Below are 25,145 nucleotides of genomic sequence, written 5' to 3' on the forward strand. Positions count from 1 at the left end.
GATCTCCTCCCCCAGGCCCGGTCTCCTCACAGGACGCCCCCTCCCCGCTCTTCCTGCCCGGTTTCCTCTTGCCTTTTCCTGTTCCCCACCCAGTGCTGGAAGCTGGGGCAGAGGCAAAGACCTTTACAGGAGCAGAGGAATCGGGGATTAACCGAGGCCAGCGGAGCCAGGGCCTCCGGGTGCTGCTGGACCCGAAGCAGGGTAAGAGCCAGGGACCCAGGGAGTGAGTACAGGCGTAGCCCGTCCTGGGAGCGAACCACCCTGGTCCCCAGCCCTCTCCCTCTAGACTCTCGGAGTCTCAGCTCGGCCTCTCTTCCCTCTCCCTCATCCCACCATCCTGCATCTTAGGAGTTGGGGGTCTTGCCCACCCTCCTTTAGGGCCATGCTATCTGGTGAACGCAAGGAGGGCGGAAGCCCCCGCTTCGGGAAACTCCATCTCCCTGTGGGCCTGTGGATCAATTCTCCCAGGAAACAGCTGGCCAAGCTGGGGCGGCGCTGGCCCAGCGCTGCCTCTGTCAAGTGAGTAGCTGCCATCTCAGGATGGTTGCCCCTGTGCCCCCTGCCTCCCCTCGGTCCCTGTTTAGGACCCTCTCCCAGCTTTGGGTTAGGTCCTGAATGCAAAAGCGACCCACGGGGGCTGGGGAAGATAGGGAAGGGAGCCAGAAGAGTCAGCGGGACACTGACTCGAAATCAGGGCACCGGGGAGGGAAGAGATGGGTTAGGAGATGGGGGCCGGCCGGATGGGCGCCCGGATAGACCCGGCAGGCCAGGCACAAGAGGTTGATTCACTTTCCTTCCTCCCCTCCCAGTTAGCCTCGGAATTTCCCTCTGCGGGAATGGCCTTGATCTTTTTTTTTTCTCTCTCTCTCTCTTTCGCCCTCTCTCTACCCCCCCTCCCCCCGTCCACCCCGGGTGTCTCTGGCCTTTCTGCCTCTGCTCCCATCCTGTCTCATTCTCTCTGGCTCTTCTTGGCCTACCCCATTTCCCGACTCTCTCCCGCTGCCCCCCCACCCCCACCCCGCTGCTGCCCGGTGACTCCCAGGTCTTCGTCTTCCGACACGGGGAGCCGCAGCAGCGAGCCGCTGCCCCCGCCCCCCCCACACGTGGAGCTGCGGCGGGTGGGCGCGGTGAAGGCCGCGGGGGGAGCCTCGGGGAGCCGCGCCAAGCGCATCTCGCAGCTCTTCCGGGGTTCGGGGACCGGGACGACGGGGTCTGGGAGTGCTGGCGGTCCCGGGACCCCCGGGGCCGCGCAGCGCTGGGCCAGTGAGAAGAAGCTGCCGGAGCTGGCGGCGGGCGTCGCCCCGGAGCCGCCCCTGGCCACCCGCGCCACGGCGCCCCCGGGGGTCCTCAAGATCTTCGGCGCGGGGCTGGCGTCGGGCGCCAATTACAAGAGCGTGCTGGCCACGGCGCGGTCCACGGCGCGCGAGCTGGTGGCGGAGGCGCTGGAGCGCTACGGGCTGGCGAGCAGCCCCGGCACCGGGCCGGGCGACGCCAGCTGCGTGGACGCCTTCGCGCTGTGCGACGCGCTCGGCAGGCCCGCGACGGCCGGCGTCGGGGGCGGCGAGTGGCGGGCGGAGCACTTGCGCGTGCTGGGCGACTCGGAGCGCCCCCTGCTGGTGCAGGAGCTGTGGCGCGCGCGGCCCGGCTGGGCGCGGCGCTTCGAGCTGCGGGGCCGGGAGGAGGCGCGCCGCCTGGAGCAGGAGGCCTTCGGGGCTGCGGACGGCGACGGTGAGCCAGGGGGCGGGGCCTGGCCGGGGCGGGGCCTGGCCGGGGGCGGGACCAGTAGGGAGGGGAAGGGCGGTCGCTTGGGGTGGGGCTTGAACGACGGGGGCGGGGCCTGTGGGAGAGGAAGGCGGGGCCAGTGGGAGCAAATCTGGAGACATTTGGGGGCGGAGTTCAGCCTGATGGGGCGGAGCTTGGGCCGCTAGGGTCAGGCGACACGGATGGAGCTCGTGGCATCTGCAGGGTTTGAATCTGGGTTGCCCAGCTAGGTCTGATAAAGGGGCAGCGTTTATAAGCAGGGTGATTGAGCAGGCTTTTCCCTTGACTCACTCACCGGATCTGTGTCTGGAGCTTTAGAGGTTGTTTCAGAAGGCCTTGGAGGAGGCTGCATGCATAGCGGGGCCTAAGGAAAAGGAATACTCAGGAGTTCGCGGGGTTTGGGAGCAGGAATGGGGCAGGAGTCTGTCTTGTGGCTCTGGAAGAGTTTGTGTCTTGTTGGTTGAAATGGCAATTGAGGAGAACCAGCAGCTGGAGGAATAGGCGTAGATGGAGTTCGTGAGGGTTGTTCAGAGCCAATGGGCTGGGCCTATGGTGGCAGGGCGAGGCCTGAGGAATTCTGTGACCTGGCCCTTCCCAGTGTGGGAAGTGGGTCTCTGGTGGGAGGCCTTTCCTGAAGAGCAGAGCCGATCTGGGTGGAATCTAGGACGGGCACATGGAGGACACAAAGAAGGGCACCTGGAGGGAGGTCTGGTGCTCAGAGGACGGTGTCTGTTTCCAAATCTCCCTTTGGAAGATAAAATATGATAGCATTTACATTGATAGATTTGGATCTCACGTTGGCTTCATTGCCTGATTACCTTTATTGAGGCTGGGGGGGGGGATAAGTGCAAGTTCATTCGGATAGTGCCTATAAGTACACAGTAGGTGCTTAATTAGGCGCTGGAGGCTTGGCTGAGGAAGAACTCCTGAACTGAATCCCCACTACCACCAAACACAAAAGAAGTTGGGCTGGGAGTGTAGCCTAGTGGTAGAGTGTTTGCCTGATATGCACAAAGTCCTGGGTTTGATTTCTTGGTATCACATACACAGAAAAAGCCCGAAGTGGTGCTGTGGCTCAAGTGGTAGAATACTAGTCTTGAGAAAGCCCAAGGACAGAGCCCAGGCCCTCAGTTCAAGCCCCAGGTCTGTTGTTTTTTTTTAAAAAAGGCGATTATAATCATTTCCCCCTACTGTGGTACTGTGGCTGGCACAGTTCTTCGTGGGAACACTAAGTGGGACTACTAACAGGCAAGATTGTCAGCTTCGCATATCTTACATATGCATTAGGCTCCTTTCCATTGGATGCCGGTTCTATGCCTGGGCCTGGGTTGGATCCAGAGAAAGTTCCTTCTGCTCTGTGAGAAGTTAATTTCTACAACGTGTCAGGAAAGGGCATTCTGGAGAAGATTGCTTCTGCCCCTCCCCCCAGGACAGTTTTCTCTGTTATTCATGTCTAGACCAGTCCCCAGTACTCAGTAGGTGCTCAATAAATGACTACTACAAGAATGCATTTCTGAGCTGAAAACTGCAGGGACGGCCAGGCGGGACGTGTGCGCCAGGCCGTCTGAACCGCAGCGGCGAAGACCACTGACTGTGGCTTCTCGTGCCTCAGTTTCTCTCTGTTCTCCACTTCTCAGGCGCAGGCGCTCCCTCGTGGCGACCACAGAAGAACCGCTCCCGGGCGGCGTCGGGCGGGGCGGCTCTGGCCAGTCCTGGCCCTGGGTCTGGATCAGGGCCCCCAGCTGGGTCGGGCGGCAAGGAACGCTCGGAAAACCTTTCCCTGCGACGCAGCGTGTCGGAGCTCAGCCTGCAGGGCCGGCGGCGACGGCAGCAGGAACGCAGACAGCAGGCCCTCAGCATGGCCCCGGGGGCAGCCGATCCCCAGCTGGGACCCGTGGACCCCGGAGACTTCGATCAGTTGACTCAGTGCCTCATCCAGGCTCCCAACAACCGCCCCTACTTCCTGCTGCTCCAGGGTTACCAGGATGCCCAGGTTAGCAGCTGCCTCACCCCCCAGAGACTCCTCTCCTCCCACCTGCCATGGCAGGGTGGCAGAAAACTACTCCTCCCAGAATTCTTGGGGGGGGGGGAATAAGATTCAAGTACTCTTTACACTTTAATTCAAGTACTTTGGTAGTTTCAGAGTGGGAAATAGAGGTGGAAGGTAGATCCCTGGCAAACAGTCAAGAGGGCCAGATAGGGAATGGCTCATTTCATTTGAAGGCTGTTACAAAACACTATCAAAGGAGAGACTTTTTCCTCCCCCAGGGCCTGGGGGGAAACACTGGGGCTTGAACTCAGGGCCTGGGTCCTTTCCCTGAGGGGTTTTTGGTTCCACCACCCCCCCTTGAAGGCTAGCCCTTTACACTTTACCACTTAAGTCACAACTCTATTTCTGTTGTTTTGTTTTGCCAGTCCTGGGGCTTGAATTCAGGGCCTGAACATTGTTCTTAGGCTTTCTCAAGGCTAGAACTCTACTACCATTTGAGCCTCAGCACCACTTCTGGCTTTTTCTTTGTATGTGGCACTGAGGAATGGAACCCAGGTCTTTGTGCATGCTAGGCAAGCACTCAACCGCTAGGCCAAACTCCTGGCCCATACTTCTGGGTTTTTGTTGGAAAACGAAGTCTCACATACTTTCTATCAGTGCTGGTTTTGAACTGTGAATCTCTTCAGCTCAAGGCCAGCACTCTACCAATTCCTGTTTCCAGTGGTTCATTGGAGATAAGAGTCTTATAGACTACCTGCCCAGGCGGGCCTTGAACCTCAGATCTCAGCCTTCCTGAGTATCTAGAATTACAGGCATGAGCCACTCACAGCCGGCCTTCATGATCAATTCTATAAAGAACTTATAAAGACATCCCAAAGTATATTGAAAGAAAACTACTACCTGAAGGGGGAAATGTGTCTGGGGATAGGTTTTCTCAGAAAAGGCCATTATTTGAAGGGGAGGGCAAGGGGAAAGTCCATCTTAGTACGAGAGGATGTTTGTGGAAGTTGAGCTGGATTTTTTTTTTTTTTTTTGCCAGTCCTGGGCTTGAACCCAAGGTCTGAGTACTGTCCTTGGGTTTTCCTCAAGGCTGGAGTTCTACCACTTGAGCTACCACACCACTTCTGGCTTTTTCTGTGTGATGTGGTGCAGAGGACTTGAACCCGGGTCTTCGTGCATGCTAGGCAAGCACTCTACCACCAGGCCAAACTCCCGGCCCCTGAGCTGGACGTTCTATGGAGTAATCCACTGTGGGCTGGGAAAAGTCCATTCAGAAGAGGCGAGAAGATGGGGGGGACTCATTTGGAGAGAGATCTCCGGGAGTCCCATGTCCGACTCGGCTTCTGAAGAGTGGCCGAGAAGCGCTGGCCACCTCAGGTGGCTTGCGAGGGTCCGCGCATCCCAAGCGGGGACTTGATGGGGGTCACCCCGGATGTGTGCGGAGGGGGAGGCGGGGGAGTGGAAGGCCAGGCTCCTTCCCCCGGGGAGGACGGCCTGGACTGGTGTCCTCCTGCCGTCCGGCTTTGCCCGCAGGACTTCGTCGTGTACGTGATGACCCGGGAGCAGCACGTGTTCGGGCGCGGGGGCACCTCGTCGGCCCGCGGCGGGTCCCCGGCCCCTTACGTGGACACCTTCCTCAACGCCCCGGACATCCTGCCGCGCCACTGCACCGTGCGCGCTGGCCCGGAGCCCCCCGCCATGGTGCGCCCATCCCGGGGCGCCCCGGTGACGCACAACGGGTGCCTCCTGCTCCGCGAGGCCGAGCTGCACCCCGGAGACCTGCTGGGGCTGGGCGAGCACTTCCTGTTCATGTACAAGGACCCCCGCGCTGGGGGCAGCGGGCCGGCGCGGCCCCCGTGGCTGCCCGCGCGCCCCGGGGCCACGCCGCCCGGGCCCGGCTGGGCCTTCTCCTGCCGCCTGTGTGGCCGCGGCCTGCAGGAGCGCGGCGAGGCGCTGGCCGCCTACCTCGACGGCCGCGAGCCCGTGCTGCGCTTCCGGCCCCGCGAGGAGGAGGCGCTGCTGGGCGAGGTGGTGCGCGCGGCCGCGTCCGGGGCCGGGGACCTGCCGCCCCTCGGGCCCGCCACGCTGCTGGCGCTGTGCGTGCAGCACTCGGCCCGGGAGCTGGAGCTCGGTCACTTGCCAGGTCTTCTGGGCCGCCTGGCCAGGCTCATCAAGGAGGCGGTCTGGGTGAGCACTCCCAAATCTATCTCAAAGCCTTTCCCCTGTTCCCATCTACCCATCCATCTCATCATTCCATCATTCCATCCATCCATCTATCCATCCATCCATCCATCCATCCATCCATCCATCCATCCATCCATCCATCCATCCATCCATCCATCCATCCATTATCCAGGTCAGACCTGGGCAAACAAACTACATCTCCCATGATGCCTTGCAGGGGAAGGGGGCTTGAGGTACGAATGAAGAAGCCGCCTAGGATGCTGGGAGTTGTGGTTTTGCTGGGCTGGAAAGGCAGTACAGTATCTACCTTTGGAGCTATGGCGTGGTAGTTCTAGGATCAAGGAAGAAACCATTATGCAAAGTGGAAGAAGATACTTCCGGCTAAGAAGTTGGGAGAAACCATTTATGAGAAGTGGGATGGGCCACCCTCTGAGACTTTGGAATGGAAGGGCATTCTTGGGGACGGATAGAACGACCCTGGGAAGGCCAGGAAGAAGTCACTCAGAGTTTCCGGTCAGGGGTGGGAGAGGGTTCCATTGAGCTGGGGCCTAGTTTTAAGGTTTACAGAGTTTCTTCAGATAAGGGACTATTTGAACAGGAGGGAGGACTCCAGGGAAATAGACCACCCAGGGGAGAGAGCTTTCTGAAGCATGATTGTTACAGTGCACTGGAAAAGTGGGGAGGTTCTCCAGGTGCTCTAGAAAAACCAGATGATAGATTCCATGTGGTAGTTCACATCTGTTCACTCTTGAGACAAGGTGATGGTGGTATGCCAAGGCATGCCTGGGTTACCCCTTTTGATACCATGTCCAAAGGAAGGAAGGCTGAGCTACGCAGGAGGTTGAGATCTGAGGACTGCAGTTTGAAGCCAGCTCAGGCAGGAAAGCCCAATGAGACTCTTATCTCCAATAAATAACTCAGAAAATGTTGGAAGTGGTACTGGAGCTCTAGTGGTAGAGTGCTAGCCTTGAGCACAAAGAGCTCCAGGATAGCACCCAGGACGTGAGTTCAAGCCCTCGGACTAGCAAAAAAAAAAAAAAAAAAAAAAGAGGAGGGAGGAAAAGGAGGACTGGGAGGAGGGAACAGAGAAGACAATGTTAATTCGTGGTTCCCTGTACCTGAGCCCCTCACTCTGATTCTGATCTTATTGTACTACAGGAAAAGATTAAGGAAATTGGAGACCGTCAGCCAGAGAAGTAAGAGAACTGGGGAGAAGAATGTGGTGGGTTGTGGGGTTGGGCTGTGCATTCATTCTGCGTTACTTGCACTCCTTGTACTGCAAGTTTGCATGCATCATTGGGATCTGGTCTTAGTAAGGCTTAGTCCCCCGCTTTGACACACACATTGGGGTTCGGACACTGTGGTGCTGGTTGGGCGGGGATCACTCATTCTTTTCCTTTTCCTCAGCCATCCCGAGGGGGTCCCGGAAGTGCCTCTGACTCCTGAAGCTGTGTCGGTAGAGCTGCGGCCACTTATGCTCTGGATGGCTAATACCACTGAGCTGCTGAGCTTTGTACAAGAGAAGGTGCTGGAAATGGAGAAGGAAGCTGACCAGGAGGGTGAGCTCGGACATAGGCTTAGCCTGGCCTGTCCACGTGCCCTGTCAGGCCCTAACCTAACGTGCAGATTTGGGATGTGACTGCCAACCTGTGGTTTCTCTCTCTTTCTCACTCCCAGGCCTGTCCTCAGACCCACAGCTCTGCAATGACTTGGAATTGTGTGACGAGGCCATGGCCCTTTTGGATGAAGTCATCATGTGTACCTTCCAGCAGTCAGTCTACTACCTCACCAAGGTTGGCCTTGTCCCCTGTCTCCTGTGTATCATAAGAGCACTTTCTGTGCGAACTACATTGTGTTGGTCTGAGGTCACTTCCTAGTTGATTCAAAATTTCCTTCTTCTGACACATCGCTTCCCATCTCACCCCAGCCATTTATTGTGGTGATATTACTTCCTGTTTGAGCTTCTGGCCTTTCTTCCCATCGTGTATGTGCGTGCGTGTGTGCGTGTGTGTGTGTTGTGGGGCTTGAAATCAGGGTCTTGGGGCTGTCCCTAAGCTTTTGTGCTCAAGGCTACCACTCTACCACTTTGAACCACTGCACCACTTCTGATTTTCTGAAAGATAATTGGGGATAAAAGCCTCAGGGAGTTTCCTGCTTGGGCTGGTTTTGAACTATGATCCTCAGATCTCAGCCTCTTGAGTAGCTAAGATTATAGTCGTGAACCACTGATGTCCAACTACCTTTCGTTGTGCTGTTGTTTCTTTTTATGATAGTACCGGGGCTTGAATTCAGGCTGTACCTGCTGGTAGGCAAGAAATTCTAACCATCTGAGCCATTCTTCCAGTCCTTTTTGCTTTAGGTACTTTGTATATAGAGTCCAGGCCAGCCTGGACTATGATACTCCTATCTACATGTCCTATATAGCTGGAGTCACCACACCCAGTTTATTGGTTGAGATGGGAGTCTTGCCAACTTTTCATTCCAGCTTTGATACTGCCTTGATTGCCATCTCCTAAGTGAGCTTACAGACCAGCCATTCCACCTAGCCTAATCATTACTTTTGCAAATCAGTGTTTTGCTGAGGTACTGAGATTTGAACACAGGATCTCATGCTTGTGAGGCAAGCACTTTACCACTTAAGCCATGTCATCCCCTAAGCATCACTGGTGGATAGGCTGACCACATACCTCAAGCTCTCATTTTCCAAATCTACTCCTTAGTTATAGACAATTAAATTCTGCCAAGCTGTGCCATTCAAACCCAAGCCAGGTCTCATGTCCGGAGTTTGGTGACATCACTTCCTGTAGTACTGATGTCAAGTCTTTTCCTGAGCCACAGGCCTTGTTTTCCCAGAATGCCATTCACACAGAGCCTGCTACCCAGCCACTCTTGCTCCTTTTACCTCTGTAATCGGTTCCTGCGCTTCTCAGGGTTTTGGCTCACGTGGGCCTGATCCCCTATTGGTGAACTACCGGGGAGTCTTTTGAGACAGTTTCTCCATTTCTCAAGCAGCCTTGATTTTGGAGCGCTTTCCTCTGAGCCTACACTTCCTGTGCATCCTTGCCAAGAGTAGGTTTCTTTCTTCTTTGTCGCTGACCTCATTTCCTGTCCTTGGCCTGATCACATTTTCCACTGGCCAACTGCCATCCCACTCCTACTTCCTGATTCTCCATTCCTTTTCTTTCCTTGGGGAATTCTAGATAAATAACTTCTTGAGATGAAAGGGGCCTCTTTTTCTAGTACATGCTTGTGTTTTCTTTTTCCTTTTTCTTTTTTTGCCAGTCCTGGGGCTTGAACTGAGAACCTGGGCCCTCTCCCTAATCTTCTTCAAGGCTAGTGCTCACAGTGATACTTCTGGCCTTTTCTGATTAGTCTTTTGGAGATGAGCATGTCACTGACTTTTCTGGCTTTGAATCATGATCCTCAGATTTGTCTCCTGAGTAGCTAGGATTATAGGTGTTAGCCACTGGCAACCAGCTCACCTTGTCTGTTTCTTTCTTTCTTTGTTTTGCCAGTCCTGAGGCTTAAGCTCAGGGCCTGAGCACTGTCCTTGGGCTTTCTCAAGGCTAGAGCTCTACCACTTGAGCCACAGCACCACTTCAGGCTTTGTCTATGTATGTGGCACCACTAGACAAGGAGAGGGGCAGGGAGTGTGGCCTATGTGGCCTACCATGCACAAAGACCCAGGTTCAATTCCTTGGTGCCACATACATGGAAAAAGCCTGAAGTGGTGCAGTGTCCGCACTAGACTTGGGTACTAGACTTTGAAATACCCAAAAAACTTCTAGACAGGGCGGGGAGTTTGGTCTACTGGTAGAGTGCTTGCCTAGCATGCACGAAGACCTGGGTTCGATGCCTCGGTACCACATACATAGAAAAAAGCCGGAAGTGGTGCTGAGGCCCAAGTGGTAGAGCTCTAGCCTTGAGAAAGTCCAAGGACAGTGCTCAGGCCCTGAACTCAAGCCCAGGACTGACCAAAAAACAAAAAACTTCTAGAAATCCTTTGTTAAGCCTGGAGTTTTGGGGGGACTAATAAATGCTAGAAACTCATCTATAAAATAGGGATATGTTTTCTGGGTGCTTAATTTTAGCTCCTTAGGAGGCTGAGATCTAATGATCAGAGTTTTAAACCAGGATGGACAAGAATGTTCCTTGAGATTCTTTTTTTTTTTTTGCCAGTCCTGGGCTTGAACTCAGGACCTAAGCCCTGTCCTTGGGATTTCCTAAGGCTCTACCATTTGAGCCGTAGCACCACTTCTGGCTTTTTTCTATGTATGCAGTACTGAGGAATGGAACCTAGGTCTTTGTGCATGCTAGGTGAGCACTAAACGACTAAACCAGGCTCCCGGCCTCTTCTCCTTTTTTTTTTTTTTGGCCAGCTCTGGGGATTCAGGGTCTTGGAGCTGTCCCTGAGCTTCTTTTTGCTCAAGGCTACCACTCTTCCACTTGAGCCACAGTACCACTTTTTCTGTTTACATGGTCCTGAGGAATCAAACCCACACCTTCATGCATGCTAGACAAGCCACATTCCCACTCTTGGAGATTCTTATGTCCAATTAAACATTGAAGAAGCTGTAAGGAGAGCCGTGGCTCAAGTGGTACAGCACTGTTCTTGAGCAAGGACAATGCTGGAGCTCTGAGTTCAAACCCTAGGACCAATGTATATGTGTGTGCACATTTGTTGATGGAGTCCCTTCAAGTGTGGAAGGTAGAATGAACTACAGCTCCCAGAAGTCTTTGGTGTTCTCCATTATCATAATGCTCCGAGTTGTGGTCTACCAATCACTTGATGTTTTGCCTTTCTGTATCTCCACAGACTCTTTATTCAACGCTGCCTGCTCTTCTGGACAGTAACCCTTTCACAGCTGGGGCAGAGCTGCCCGGGCCTGGTGCAGAGCTGGAGGCCATGCCTCCTGGCCTGAGACCCACCCTGGGTGTGTTCCAGGCAGCTTTGGAGCTGACCAGCCAGTGTGAACTACACCCTGACCTTGTGTCTCAGACATTCGGCTACTTGTTCTTCTTCTCCAATGCCTCCCTTCTCAACTCACTGATGGAACGAGGTGAGGGTTGGCTGACGAGCTGGGATTCTCATCAAAGTAGACATAGTGCAGGCCTAGACCTCACTCGGGTACCAGGCTCAAGGACAGAAAGGAAAAGGACAGGGCCGGGAGTTTGGCCTAATTATAGAGTGCTCACCTAGAAAGGAAAAGGACGTGGTTCGCTCATCCATTGCCCTTCAATCCTTTCCTCCCAGGTCAGAGCCGACCTTTCTACCAATGGTCCCGAGCTGTCCAAATCAGAACAAACTTGGATCTTGTCTTGGACTGGCTGCAAGGAGCTGGGTTAGGTGACATTGCCACTGAATTCTTCCGGAAACTCTCCATTGCTGTGAACCTACTCTGTGTACCCCGCACTTCCCTGCTCAAGGTGATTTCTGGTCAGCTCTGTTTGACTGTTGACCTATAATCTTCCATTCCAGGCAGCAACTCTCTGGTTTCAGTTCCCTCTTGGAGCTCTCCTGGGACCCCCCATGTCCTCCTCTATTGACCATATCTCCTCTCTGGTCCTCTCCCCAGGCTTCCTGGAGTAGCCTGAGAACTGACTACCCAACTCTGACCCCTGCTCAGCTCCACCATCTGCTCAGCCACTACCAACTAGGTCCTGGCCGTGGGCCTCCACCGGCGTGGGACCCTCCTCCTGCAGAGAGAGATGCTGTGGACACTGGTAAGGAGAAATGAGGGCACACATATTGCAGCTGTTGGCTGTTTTCATTGATCTATGGTCTAGAGGGCCATGTTCTAGCCCTTTCCTCCTGACCCAGGACTCTGGTCTCCTAAGCCTTTTCTTTTCCTGGGAACTGAAAGTGCTACATCCTGCTCCCTTCTCCTTAAGATAGAAGCCGGGGGTCATGTATGTCTCAGTGGTAGAGCTCCTGCCTAGCATGCCAAGGCCCTGAATTTCAGCCCAGCTATGCAAGTAGAAGCTCTTAGTTACTTTTCTTTTTCCCCTCAAGGTTCAGCCCCCCCTCTTCCCTTCCCAACCCCTCACCCATCTTGCCTAAAAGCCCCTGGAGCATCCCCCTGCAGGAATCCCTAAGACTCGGTTCCCAGCCCTTCTCCAGGGATCTGGGTACCCAGTGACATCGCCCGTTTCCCAGGCAACGGAGGACAGTCTTAAGTACAACTCCCATCATGCTCTTGCACTCCAAGAGTTACTGGGAACTGAAGACTTTTTTTCCCTTCTGTCTCACGAAATATAGCTTCTGTTTCTACCCTAATTATTTTATTCGGTTTCATAGGAGACATTTTTGAAAGCTTCTCCTCGCACCCTCCCCTCATCCTGCCCCTGGGCAGCTCGCGCCTGCGCCTCACTGGTCCGGTGACAGATGATGCCCTGCACCGAGAACTGCGCAGGCTCCGTCGCCTTCTCTGGGATCTTGAGCAGCAAGAGCTTCCAGCCAATCATCGCCACGGGCCTCCGGTGGCCACGCCTCCTTGAAAGCCAATAACAAGCGAGCGCGCGAACCTTGAAAGGAGGAAAAAAAAAATTCTGGGGTTCTCACTCCTTGGGAGCCCCGCCTTGGGCGCAGAGGTTTCTGGGAGTTGTAGTTCTTGCCTCCCGCGTGGACCCCTGGGAGTTGGAGTTTTCGGGAGGTCGTGGCTGGGGATTGCGGGAAGATGGGCTGGAGATGTCAGCTGCGCCGAGGAGCAATAAAAGTATCTGTTATTGGCAGCGCCTTGCTTATTCAGATTCGGGAGAGTGAGCCATGATGGTTTTTAGAGTACCTAGGCCCCTTGCCTGCAACCAGTGTTGGGTCCCTGCCGAATGTGAGGAGTATTTATAGCGATGGCCTCAGCGTGTCCTTCTGCGTGTAATTCCACCCAGGAGCTCAGGGCCTCCACACACCTCGGATCAGAGCCCAAAGCGTGCTCGGCCGAGGGCCAGGTCCTGGTTCCTGCCAGGGGGAGCCGCCAGCTCTCCTCCTCACTCCTCCCAAACCCCTGCCTCAGCCCCCTTCTCCTTCAGTCCCGGGAATCCGGGGCTCCCAGCCCGCCGAAGTGGTTTGCCTGTTGCTCCCATGACTGAGCCCCAATATCTTTGGGTCCCTAGCAGCTCCTCAGCAGATCTAGTTAGTCAGACACCCCCCACACCCCCAAAATAAAACCCACCTCCTTTCCTAGACTCGGAGCTCCAGGCCTTGAGTTTGAACTTTCCCCTCCTCTCAACCTAATTCTCGCTGCTGCGTCAGGGGAAAAAAAGGTGACAGGTGGCACCTGCTGGCAGGGCTGGGACAGGCCACCTGCCGCCGCGGCTCACTGGGGGCCCCTCTCCCCGCACCTGCTCCTGTCCGTCTGCCTCGCCCTTCCCGACCCCGCCGCCCCAGGACAAGGAGGTGGAACAAGCCAGGGAACCCCAACGTGGGCCCCGCCCTGAGACCTTCCCAGCGTGGGTCTCCCCCCCCCTTCCCAGGGTCCCAAGCTTGGCTCCAAGACTCCCTAGCTCTACCAGCTCCAGGCACGCCCCAGAAAGGCGGGGGGGCCCGGGGCTGTCCCGAGTCCCGCGGGGCGGAGCCCGAGATCCTCAGCGCAGACCGTCAGCCTCCACCCGCCGCGGAGGGCGCACCCTGCACGGAACCCACCTGGTGAGAAGCCCCCGGGGTGGAGGGAGGGACCCTCCGGACCGCTCCGGCGCTGCTCTGGTCCCCGTCCCCTTCCCACACACCCTGGCGGGTCTCACCAACGCGTTGCCTCCTCCGATGCCATTCCCCAGAGACCTGCCCCCTGGCCTGGCTCTTACATTCAAGCCCCTCAGTAGAGTCAGACCTTAACCTCCTTTTTCAAGGCCCAGGGGACACCTCTGCCCTTTTCAAAGACGCAGGGGCCTCAGACCCTGGTTCTTCCTCTACTAAGATCCAGAAGTTGGGGCTCCCATGCCCCTTCTTCTAGACCCGAGCCCTCAGACCCAGGGGTTCTCAGCGTTCCTCTTGGGGATACAGGACCTGAATCCCCAACAGCCCTCCACGGTTCTTGCAGAAAATGATCCAAGATGCCTCTGTCGCTGGCTCTGTCATGCCCCTTCCTGCATTCTCGCAGGGGAGCAGCCTCTGACCCCCCCCCCCCCGCCTGGTGTGGGCGCCCTGCCTTTATCCCCGCTCAGGTCCCATCTCGCACTTGGCAATGACCCTGGCGGCTTCCTCCGAGCGCTCCCAAATCATCCGCTCCAAGTTCCGATCTGGTGAGAGGCGGCTCCGCCCCAGGAGTGTGGGGAGGGGTCCTGGGGATGCAGGAGGACCCACGACGCACGTGTTTTCTGAAGGTCACTCGTGCGACAAGGATGGGGTGGGTCGCTGAGTGCGGGGAGACTAAGTTAGAGGTGGGCGTGGAAGTCAGGTAGCTGGAAAGAAGGGGGCCTGCGAGGCCCAGGGTGGAGGTGCTAGCCAGGGCACAGGGAGCTCTCAAGCCTCACGAGTGCCCGAAGTCGTGTGTTAGCTCTGGGCAGGCACTCGGTTGGATGAGTGAATAGACTGGGGTTAATTTGTGAGCAGACAAAGGACACTCCTAAGTCTGCAGATCCAACAAGGTGGCTGGTCACAGCCAAAATAAGAGCCAAGAGCAAGGCTGAAATGTGTGCCAAAGAGTACAAACGGTCTGACCATCGCGGTGCCTGTTATCCCAGCTACGGGGAGAGGTTTGGGACTTCAAAGTCAGTCTAGGCTGCAGAGATGGTTGAGGCAGAGGGAGGCTGGGAGGGTGGTCCGAGTGGTAGTGCTTGCCTGCCTAGTATTCAGAGGCTCTGGGTCAAAACACACAGAATGAACATTTCAAAGGGGAAAATTGGTTGGGGGGTTGGCACTGGAAAGGGCCAGAAAAAAGTGCTGGGAGATTCAATCAGGAGGTGGGTGTGCACGGATGAAAGGAGGCCATGTGCAAACTGGCCAAGACGATTATGCCAGGCTGGGGTGGGCACAGAGGGGCAGGTGCAGGCGTGGGGCGGGGTAGGGCTGTTCTTGTAGCCTGCGCTGGCTTGGCTCTGAACAGCTCTGGCCTGAGGCTCTGAGCTTGGCTGGAAGCAGGCGGGAGGCCCGGGGAAGGGAGCTGGGGAGCAGGGAGCGGGCTGCCCGCCCACCCGCCTGCCGGGTGTGTAAGGGGCCGGGCACACATCCCGCCAACAACTGGAGCTCCCAACCACCCTCCTGCCAAGCCAGACTCCTGGACACTCCCTTCCCGCCTCTCTCCTCCTCCCTCCTCCTTCCACAGTTCTGCAGCTTCGGATCCACAGGCGGAATCAGGACCCAAGTAAGTTGTGGGCTCCGGGAGGGAGGGATGGTGGCCCCACTCTCCTGGGGCAGACGTCCTCCGTGTATCCCCCACCCCCACCCCAGATCCCTGGATGCTCTCTCCAGCTTCGCCCATCTGTTCTGAGCTGGGCTGACTGAAATCCCAGCCTGTCACTTCCCCAAAGTCGGCAGGAGTCTGCCTCCCCCTTCTCCCCCCACCCATCCTTAGCCTTTGGCTTTCCACTTCCTGCTCCCCAAAGTTTCTTACCTTTGCCAGATGCACAAACCAGGGGGGTCATTTCTTAGGGTGGAGATACGCACCCCAGATTCCATGCACAACTCAGCACCCTCAAAACTATCAGGATGTGGCTTTCTGCTTCTCTACCAGAACCAGGAGTGCAGCCCCACCCCGCTCTGGCAAAACCCAGCATCTGTGTCCCTCAACTCACCCCTTGTTGACTCAGGACCAGATTCCTGCTTTTTCTTTTCTTCATGGTGAACTCAGGGTATCAAGCTTGCCTAGCAAGTGCCTTAACCACTCGAGTCACGCCCTCAGCCCCCAAACTCTGAGCTGGGGCACTGTCCCTTAGCTTTTTCAGTTCAGGCTGGTGCTCTACCACTTGAGCCACAGCTCCACTTCCAGTTTTTTGGTGGTAATTTGGATATAAGCTTGTTTTACAAACTTCTTGGCCCAGGTTGGCTCAGATGCTCAGATCGCAGCCTACTAAGTAGTTAGGATGACAGGTGTGAGCCATGGGTGTTCAGCTGTATTCTGTTTTAGACACAGGGTCCTACCTACTGCTTAGCGGGGACTGGTTTCAAAGTCAGGCTCCATCTTGAGCAGCTGGAATTCCAGGACAGAACCACTATGCCTGATATCTTCAGATGGAGACCAGACTCAATTTGAGCTCTTTGGATTTTCATTTCTGAGCCTCCTCTTCTGTATTCTGGGCGGTGGGAGGAAGAGGGGGAGTCAGGCCCTCCTTTTCCCACAGTCTTGCTCCTCCCTGTCTGGCTTCCTTCCTGCAAGTTCTTCAGGGTCCTTCTTCTGTCTCCAGTCTCCAATTCAGATCCTTGGATCTCTGCCTCAGGCCCAGCTCTGGCCCCAGCCTTGCCCTCTGTCCCTGCTTCTTTCTTCTTCAGTCCTGGGGTTCTACTTCCTCAGCCAGAATATTGCCCTTGGAGATCCTCGAAGAAGGTGAGTCTGGACTGGAGAGAGCAGAAGTCCCCTGCAGAGTCCAGCCTTGATCCACCTTGCTGCTTCCACTGCCCCCTTTCTGGTGTGGCTAAGGAGAGGCCACACTTTGTGTGGGCTCCCAGGCTGGAAGGATCACCTGCAACATCATCACATTTGCTTTTGTAGGACTCTCCCAAGGTCTCCCAGCACTGGAGGGAGCCCACATCCAGAGGGAACCTGACATACCACCAGTACATGCCCCCAGAGCCCAGACAAGGGCCCAGGGCCGACCCCCAAGCTGAGGGGAAGGCCCTGGCCTGCCCTAGGCCGACTCTGAAGATGGGAACAAGCTCACAGCCGCCATATCCTAAGTACGTTCTTCACTTTGCTGTCAGGGATTCAGAAATCCAGGTCCCATCACTCCCTGCCTCAGATCCAAAACCAAGGGGTGCCTGGACATCAACTTCTCCCTGCCAGGACCCAACTGTTAGTTTTGTCCCCAGTGTTCTCCTGAGACTCACAGGTCCCCAGTCTCTCGAGCTTCCTCTGAGAGCTAGAGCCCATGTCTGACCAGCCCAATATTCTTTTGCTCCAGTACTGGGGCTTGAACTCAGGACCTCGCGGGCTCTGCTCAGCCTTTTCTGCTCAAGGTTAATGCTCTACCACTTGAGTCGCAGCTCCACTTCTGCCTTTTTTTGTTTGTTTGTTTCCTGGTCCATTGGAGATAAGAGTCTCCAGGGCTTTCCTTCCCCGGGCTGGCTTTGAACCGCCATCCTCAGATCTCGCTGTCCACCATCTGGGATTAGAGATGTGAGGCACCAGCTCTCCAGACCCCTTTAACCTTCGCCCCCTCCCGCTGTGCACAGGACGAAGCCCCTGACCCCAACCCCTTCCCCACGCGGGGTCTCTGGCCCTCCGCCTCCGTCGCATAAACTGGAACTTCAGACCCTCAAACTCGAGGAGCTGACGGTGAGTTTGGGGTGTTGCTTCCAGGCCCCGAATTCTGAACCCGTAGTCTCCAGATGTCGGGGGGGCGGTCCACCGAGGTCCCCCCATCCTTTGCAGGGTCCTAGGTGTCCAGACCCCTGCTCCCTCCGTTTCCGAGTGCCCCGCCCCGGGACCCAGCCCAGCGCCGCTCTCCCCCCTCAGGTCTCGGAGCTCCGGCAGCAGCTGCGCCTGCGGGGCCTCCCGGTGTCGGGGACCAAGTCGATGCTCCTGGAGCGCATGCGTGGCGGTGCCCCGCCCCGCGAGCGGCCCAAGTCCAAGCGCGAGGACAAAGCCGCGGCGGCGGCCACTGCTCCCTGGCCCCGCCTCAGGCCCAAAGCCCTGGGAACCGCCCGCCGGCAGGGCACGGTAAGAGGGTGTGGTATACACGTATGACCGACCAATGAAGACAAGCAACCTCGGGATGGGGCGGGAAGTGTAGAAAAGAGTATCCAATGAAGTGAGGGGGCGGGACCTAACCACTCAGGGCCGGCGAATGAGGGGCGTGGCTAAAGCAGTGAGAGGCGTCGCTTAGGAGAAGAGCAGCCAATGAGAAGGTAGCATAGGGCTGGGACCGGGCTGGAGGGTGGAGCCACAGGTTGCGAGTGGGTGGGGCTCATCATGGGGGCGTGGTTTATGGGACTTGCTCTTCGCGGTTGTAGATCAAGTCAAGTCCGGCGTCCCACAAGCCGCCTCTTCTACGGGTGGCGGATACAGTGGTGACAGCTCCAGCTTCGGCTCCGGCTCCAGCCTCGGCTCCGGCCCTGGCCCCGGCTCCAGCCCCGGTCCCGGCCCCCGCCCTGACACCTTCCTCAGCCCCAGCCCCTTCGGGCCTGACCCTGGAGGAGGAGCTGCAGGAAGCCATCCGGAGGGCGCAGGTGAGGGGGTGAGGGACGGAGTCCATCTGGGGTGGGGGGCGCTCAGTTCTGAGCGAGAATCTGGGGTTCACGCCAGTGTCTTCTTCTTTCTATTATAGTTGCTCCCGAACCGAGACATCGATGACATCTTGGGAGATCAGCCCGCGCCTGAGGGTAGGAACGGAATCCCTCCATTTAGGGGAGAAGGGAGCCCCAAGTTCAGGACCCCTGGGTGCCAGAGAGAAATGGACAGGGTACAGGACCGCGAGGAGTGCGGAATGGGGTCCCGGGAGCCAGACCCACAATGCCGTGAGCTCTCTTTCCTCTCCTGCAGACTCGCTGCCGCTCATCCCCCTTGACTTCCCGGGCTCCTTCGACGTGCTGTCCCCTTCCCCGGACTCCGAAGGCCTGTCATCAGTCTTCTCATCCTCACTCCCATCCCCCACCAACTCCTCATCCCCCTCTCCTGGGTGCCCCACGGATTCCTTGGACTGGCTGGAGGCACTGAGTGGGGGTCCACCACTGGGTTCCGGTCCCCCAGCCCCCAGCATCTTCTCTACTGATCTATCGGACTCCAGTGTCACCCGACTGTGGGACCTGCTAGAGGATCCGTGGTGATGGAGTTTGTGATTTCCAGAGACCAACAATGGGTGGGGGTGACCACAGCCCTCCCACCTTGCACGGATCAGGGAGGCCTCTCTCCCTCCCTACTTGGCCCTGAACTGGTCCTTTACAAGCCACCTGCCTGGACTTTGCCTGCTTGGCTTCCGTGTGACCCTGTTCCCCTCCACCTTTCCCAATGGTTGTATGGCTGGAGATGAGGGTTCATTTGCTGCTAGCCAGGGGCAACATGCTGCTTTCTTCAGAAATTTCTGGATGTTTTTGCCCCCTTCTTTCTAGACACATTGGATGGTTGCCTGTCCTGGGGGGCAGGGGAGAGAGCATCTGGAAGATGGTTATGCTGTATGGATTTAGGAGAGGAGAAAGAGGAGCTGGGAGGGATTAGAGGGGAACCAGACACTGGAGTTGTAGTTGCAGGTATGAGAGAGACTCACTATATAGCCCTGGCTGGGCTAGAACCCATAATCCACCTGCCTAGGCCTCCTCAGTGTTGGAATCACACCACTATGCTGGCTTAAATCAGATGATCAGAGTTCATAGCCTGTGTCCTCAGAGCAGAGAAGATAAATAAGAGAACCTTAGTTGCTGCTCTTGAGCAGTTCAAAGATTTACAGGGATTAGACTGGTCTATTTGAGAACCATGGTGCTTCCTGGACAAAATCCAGGACGGTCTGTGACTTTTAGTAAAGACAAAGGGTGACAAGGTATGCCACCCAAGTTCTGAGAAGCATTTTCACTGGGTCTCTAAAGATAGAGAGGCCTTGGCCACTGAAACGGCCTGGAGGACTGTATGTTCCAAGGTAGAAGAGCTTGCAGAGGCTTGGGGGCAAAGGGCCCACGACCACCAGAGGGAGCTCGTGTGTTCAGGATTGCTGGAGCACTGGAATGGAAATCCAATGTCAGGCTGAAACCTCATGGTGAAAAGGGCAGAAGTACTGAGTGGTTCTCAGTCCAGATCCATCCTTTCCCTGATGACTTTTCTCTGATTAATCTGTCACTAAAATGCCTTCCAGCCAGTATTTCTGGGTTCTGCCCTCTGCCTGCCTTATTCTCCACAAAACTCCTGTCTCTGATTTGCCCAGTGTCCATCCCCTCCTCTCTGCCTCCATCTCATCCCTCCTGCCCTTTGTTCTACTCCAGCTAGCATCCTTTGTGGTCCCTGGTGTATCTCACGGAAACTGGACACCAACTTTCAGCTGGGTCCCTTGCCCAGTCTCCTATTGCTCCTAGGTCTGTCTGGAGAAGGACAGTGTTGGGGTGAGAGCACGCTTAGGGTTCTACAAGTCCCACACACAGTACATACACACACCAAGAGTCAGGACTAGGGGCAGAGAAGGAATTCTCCAGAAAGCTGACATTTGGAATATTACAGCAGGCTTGGGTGGAGTATAGGTATAAAAGAAGAGCTTGGGTCTGACATTTTCAGTGGACACACTTTCAATGTCCCACACATCTGAGGGCCCCAGGGGACACCCAAGTGACAGCTTCATGCCCTTGCCTGATCTCAATAGTGGGTGGATTTTTTTGGTGGGGAGTCAGTCGTGAGGCTTGAACTCTGGGCCTGGGCGCTATCCCTGAATTCTTCAGCTCAAGGGTAGCACTCTACCACTTGAACCGCAGCACCACTTCTGGTTTTCTGACAGTTAATTGGAGATAAGAGTCTCACAGACTTTCATGAGTAGGATGGCTTTGAACTGCAATCCTCAGATCTCAGCCTCCTGAGTAGCTAGAATTACAGGCATGAGCCATGGGGCGCAGCTCTGGATTTATCTTTTTCTTATATTTATTTAGGCAGTACGTGGGTTTGAATTCAGGGACTTACATATATGAAGCTTTCTTTGTTAGCCCGTGCTGTCACTTGAGCCATGCCTCCAGCTGGGTGTTTTTTTTTTGTTGTTGTTGTTTTTGTTTTTTGCCAGTCCTGGGGCTTGACCTCAGGGCCTGAGTGCTGTCCTTGGGCTTTCTAAAAGCTAGAGCTCTACCACTTGAGCCACAGCACCACTTCCGGCTTCTTCTATGTATGTGATACTGAGGAATCAAATCCAGGTCTTCATGCATACTAGGCAAACACTCTACCACCAGGCCAAACTCCTGGCCCCTCCAGTTGGGCTTTTTGCTGGTTCTTTTTGAGTTGAGAGTTTCACAGGGTGCTGGGATTGCCTGCATGCACGGCCACACACCATGCCCCTATCCATTTCTCTACAACCACTCATTCAACCTGCAGACAAGAGTGGAAACCATGGGGCATCGGGGGGGGGGGGGGGGGGACAGGGCAGGAGTTTGGCCTAGTGGTAAAGTGCTTGCCTAGCATGCACGAAGCCCTAAGTTTGATTCCCCAGTACCACATACATAGAAAAAGCCAGAAGTAGTGCTGTGGGCTCAAGTGGTAGAGAGAAAAAAAAAAAGTGGAAACTGGAAAGGGGATTCCTTTAATTATCAAGGTAAAAACTTATCCCATGGGTACCAAGCCATAAAACTCTGCCCTATGGGAGTCAGATTCACAGACTAGAAAAGCCTGTTGGGATACAATTCTTGCCAAAGAGATAAGAGATTGGGTTGCTTGGACAGAGTTCTTTGGTTTGGTTTTCTTTCTTTTCTTTTCTTTTCCTTCCTTCCTTCCTTTCTTTCTTTCTTTCTTTCTTTCTTTCTTTCTTTCTTTCTTTCTTTCTTTCTTTCTTTCTCTTTCTTTCTGTTGGTCTTGGGGCTTGAACTCTGGGCCCTGAGCTCTTCAGCTCAAGGCTACTACCCCACCCCTGAGCAACAGCCCCACTTCTGGTTTTCTAGTGGTTAACTGGAGATAAGAGTCTCATGGACTTTAGTGCGCAGGCTGGCTTAGAACCCAAATCCTCAGACCTCAGTCTCCTGAGTAGCTAGGATGACAGGCGTGAGACACTGCACCTGGCTAGTTCTTTGGTTTTCTATGATAGGGATCCAAGTCCCCATGTGTTATTGTGAAGTGCTGGGCTTGAGAGAGCTTAGGACATCTGCAGGTACCATGCTTAGAAGAAAACAGAATTGTTCTCTTTCTAGCAAGATCGAGCCTGGCCTCTCTGCTTCCTCGCTGGAGCTCCTGCCATTGTGATGGCTTGGCATCCTCTACAAGGCCCTCACTAGACCCTTAGAATGTCATCTAGCCCCAGGTATTTCATTATAGTAATGGAAAACAGACTACCATAGGCCACTCTCTCTGTTTTGTGCCAGTCCTAGGGCTTGAACTCAAGGCCTGTGTGCTTTCTCTGAGCTTTTTTTTTTTTTTTGGTGCCAGTCCTGGGCTTGAGCTCAGGGCCTGAGCACTGTTATTGGACTTTCTCAAGGCTAGAGCTCTACCACCTAAGCCTCAGAAACACTTCTGGCTTTTTTCTATATATGTGGTACCAAGGAATCGAACCCAGGACTTCGTGCATGCTAGGCAAGCACTGTACCACTAGGCCACACTCCCGGCCCCGCTTTCTCTGAGCTTTTGTGCACAAGGTTAGTACTCTACCAACTTGAACCATCGTTTTACTTCTGTTTTTTTGTTTGTTGTTTGTTTTGTTTGGGGTGTTTAATTGGAGATAAGTCTCAAAAAGTTGCCTGCCCAGCCTGCCTTCAAAAGGTGATCTTCAGATCTTAGCCTCTTGAGTAGCGGGAGCACAAGCATAAGGCACCATCATGTGGCTTTCATTTTCAGACCAGGACCAAAATAAGAATGAAACATTTTTATTTCTTTCCTTCACTACTGCTGGAAGGGGTCATCTGCCTGTGATGATTAGAAATGTAGCAGCCCTTGTGGGTCCATGAGGCAACTGGGCTTAAGAAGAGAAACAAGGTACAGCAAGAAGCTGGATGGAGTTAGGGCTCACTGAAAATGTCATCGGACTGAAGAACTGCCTGGAGTTGGAACTTGTTTTACTTGCAGTTCGAGGCAACTTCATGTGCCGGGATAGGGTCTCGCTGCCCTCCCCAAGCCCGGGAGCCCGAGGACTGGCAGGGACAGGGCAGCTAGTGCTTGAACAGCGGGGACAGGTCTGCGGGGATCCCCACCCACTCAGGCAGGAAGGCTGCCTCTGGCTTAAAGACCTTGAGAAAGGGGGAGTCCGGGAGGGTGTAATTGGCCAGATAAATGGTCTCTCCACCGGCCAGGTAGGCCGCCCAGATGCCGAAGGTTCCAATGGTGATGATGGTGTGGTTGCACTGGGTGAGCAGGGCGAAGTCCTTGCCTGGAGAGCCCTCGATGCCATTGCCCGCAAACACCACGTCCCCAAAGGAGGCATTGATGTTGTCCCTGCACCAGGCCATGTCATCGCTGGTGACCACAAAGACCGGAAAATCATAGCGAGCCTGGAACCAGTCCATAGCCTGCTTCAGATAGTCTGGATCGGCCACCACCCCCTTCCACACTGAGGGCATATAGTGGACATAGTCTCCCCTGCGCACATGCACCCCTACCAAGGTGCAGGGCCCCCCCCTGTCTGCCTGCAGGCCCCGCAGGAAGGCCTGGGCCTCCTCTCGCAGCTGCTCGTGCAGGCTGAACTCCCGCAGGATGTCGGGGCGCAGGTGGTGGTAGAAGGTCCAGGAGCAGGGGTAGCCGGTGAAGCGCACAAAGTTGCTGGAGATGTGCTGGTGGCGCTCCTCCATCCAGTCGTTGAGCTGGTAGTTCTGCCAGGGCAGCCATCGATCTAAGGCACTGGGCAGCACCGGGAGGCTGATCTTGAAGATGGGCGCCAGCGTGACATACATTTCTGCGGGGATGAAGGCCGGGCGCCCGTTCATCTTGGCCAGGGCGTAGAGCGTGGCGTACTCGCCCATCTGGTTCCCTAGCCGGCCTCTCACCTTGATGGTCCAGAAGCTCAGAGGCTCATTATTAGTGGGCTTCTTCCACTTCACTTGTGGGATCAGCAGTCCTGGAGGTGACTCCTGTGTCGGCTCCTCCTGCTTGCTGGTGGGGCGGACCTTCCCGAGGCGCTGCTGGAGGTGGAAGATGGTGGAGATGAAGATGAGGAGGATGATGCGGGCTGCGAGGAAGGAGAAAGGAGCCTTCCTGAGGCCCATGGCTGTGGAAGGGGAGACTGCACATTAGATCGCACTGCTCAGTAGGAACCTGGGGTGCTGGAATACACACCTGTGGCTGTGCAAAGATGTGGTGTGTGTAAGTTTTTGGCACATGGCTTCGGGCATGAATATGTGTCTCTCCTGTGCTTCTGCATGGGTGCATTTCCTAGGTGGCTGTGTGTCTGGTGAGTGTGTCTGGGGGCATCTATACCTTGTGGATGTACACGGATCTGTGTGAAGTTCTGTGCTCACAAAGCTTTTACTTGGTGTGCATGTACGTGTGCGTCTGCGGGCTCTGGGACTTGAGCTGAAAGCTTCACACTCTTGTGTTTCCTTTTTTTTTTTTTCTTTTCCAGTCCTGGGGCTTGGACTCAAGAGTCTGAGCACTGTCCTTGGGCTTTCCTCAAGGCTCGAGCTGTACCATTTGAGCCACAGTACCACTTCTGGTTTTCTATATATGTGGTACTGAGGAATTGAAACCAGGTCTTCATGCATGTGAGGCAAGCACTTTACCACTAGGCCACCCTCCTGGCTCCTACTTTTTTTTTTTCTTTTGCTCAAAGCTGGTGCTCTACCTTGAGCCATATCTAAGGCTGATATTGGATGAATGCTGTTTGAAGCCAGTCAGAACAGAAATGTCCATGAGACAATCTCTAATTAAGAAGCAACAAGCCGGGGCTGGGAGTTTGGCCTAGTGGTTAAAGTGCTTGCCCAGCATGCACGAAGACCCGGGTTCGATTCCTCGGTACCACATACATAGAAAAAAGCCGGAAGTGGTGCTGAGGCTCAAGTGGTAGAGCTCTAGCCTTGAGAAAGTCAAGGACAGTGCTCAGGCCCTGAGCCCAAGCCCAGGACTGGCAAAAAATAAATAAAAATAAAAATGAAGGTGAGGGGAGTGTGTCAGGGACGTCTGGAACGGGGAATGGTACCGCGTGTGTGTGGTGTTCCCGGTGGGCAGAGCTTCTTCCCTGGCTCCTTGGCCTCCACGGTCTTCTCACTTCTTCAACGGGCAGGACAGCGGTGACTCAGCACATTTCCTCAGCTGTGCCCGCAAAGGGCTGAATCGAGGGGTTTTTATAACCTGGGCTGGGCTCTGATTGGCTGGCCCTATGCAAATGAGGTGTATGACAACTGACCAATCAGAGACGAGCTGCTGAGTTTTGGCGGGTTACCGAACTCATACTGGAGTCCTCATTTCCGGCTTCCTCCCGCGCGCGGCCCTCTGGGATGGGCCAGGCATCTCCCCAGCCATGACTTTACAGA

General features: G+C 55.3%; 3 protein-coding genes across 4 annotated transcripts; 2 read left to right on the forward strand and 1 right to left on the reverse strand.

Annotated features, from left to right (window-relative positions):
• The first annotated feature begins 112 nt into the window (after positions 1-112).
• Rasip1 (Ras interacting protein 1) lies at positions 113-12,661 on the forward strand. Of its 2 annotated transcripts, none has more exons than XM_090322328.1 (12): positions 113-201; positions 379-519; positions 1,043-1,728; positions 3,399-3,754; positions 5,285-5,938; positions 7,094-7,131; positions 7,343-7,494; positions 7,613-7,728; positions 10,752-10,995; positions 11,190-11,362; positions 11,512-11,659; positions 12,234-12,661. In XM_090322328.1, the coding sequence occupies exons 2-12, from the start codon at positions 383-385 to the stop codon at positions 12,431-12,433; spliced, it is 2,904 nt and encodes a 967-aa protein (XP_090178454.1). In that variant the 5' UTR covers positions 113-201; positions 379-382; the 3' UTR covers positions 12,434-12,661. The 2 variants fall into 2 exon arrangements, with proteins under 2 accessions (XP_090178454.1, XP_090178455.1); XM_090322329.1 differs by having other exon boundaries at positions 122-201; positions 349-519.
• Positions 12,662-13,538: 877 nt separating this feature from the next.
• Mamstr (MEF2 activating motif and SAP domain containing transcriptional regulator) lies at positions 13,539-19,099 on the forward strand. The gene is made up of 10 exons (XM_090322399.1): positions 13,539-13,577; positions 14,093-14,170; positions 15,193-15,231; positions 16,271-16,410; positions 16,576-16,760; positions 17,256-17,358; positions 17,539-17,742; positions 18,036-18,251; positions 18,350-18,404; positions 18,565-19,099. The coding sequence occupies exons 2-10, from the start codon at positions 14,113-14,115 to the stop codon at positions 18,846-18,848; spliced, it is 1,284 nt and encodes a 427-aa protein (XP_090178525.1). The 5' UTR covers positions 13,539-13,577; positions 14,093-14,112; the 3' UTR covers positions 18,849-19,099.
• A 3,435-nt stretch (positions 19,100-22,534) lies between these two features.
• Positions 22,535-24,916, reverse strand: LOC150043581 (galactoside alpha-(1,2)-fucosyltransferase 2-like). Its single transcript, XM_090322421.1, has 2 exons — positions 24,812-24,916; positions 22,535-23,884 (listed from the first exon to the last, which is right to left on the reverse strand). The coding sequence occupies exon 2, from the start codon at positions 23,880-23,882 to the stop codon at positions 22,833-22,835; it is 1,050 nt and encodes a 349-aa protein (XP_090178547.1). The 5' UTR covers positions 23,883-23,884; positions 24,812-24,916; the 3' UTR covers positions 22,535-22,832.
• Positions 24,917-25,145: the final 229 nt, after the last annotated feature.

Source organism: Megascapheus bottae, chromosome 31 (genome assembly GCF_031878675.1).
Source record: "Megascapheus bottae isolate mThoBot1 chromosome 31, mThoBot2.hap1, whole genome shotgun sequence".
In the NCBI taxonomy this organism is placed as follows: Eukaryota; Metazoa; Chordata; class Mammalia; order Rodentia; family Geomyidae; genus Megascapheus; species Megascapheus bottae.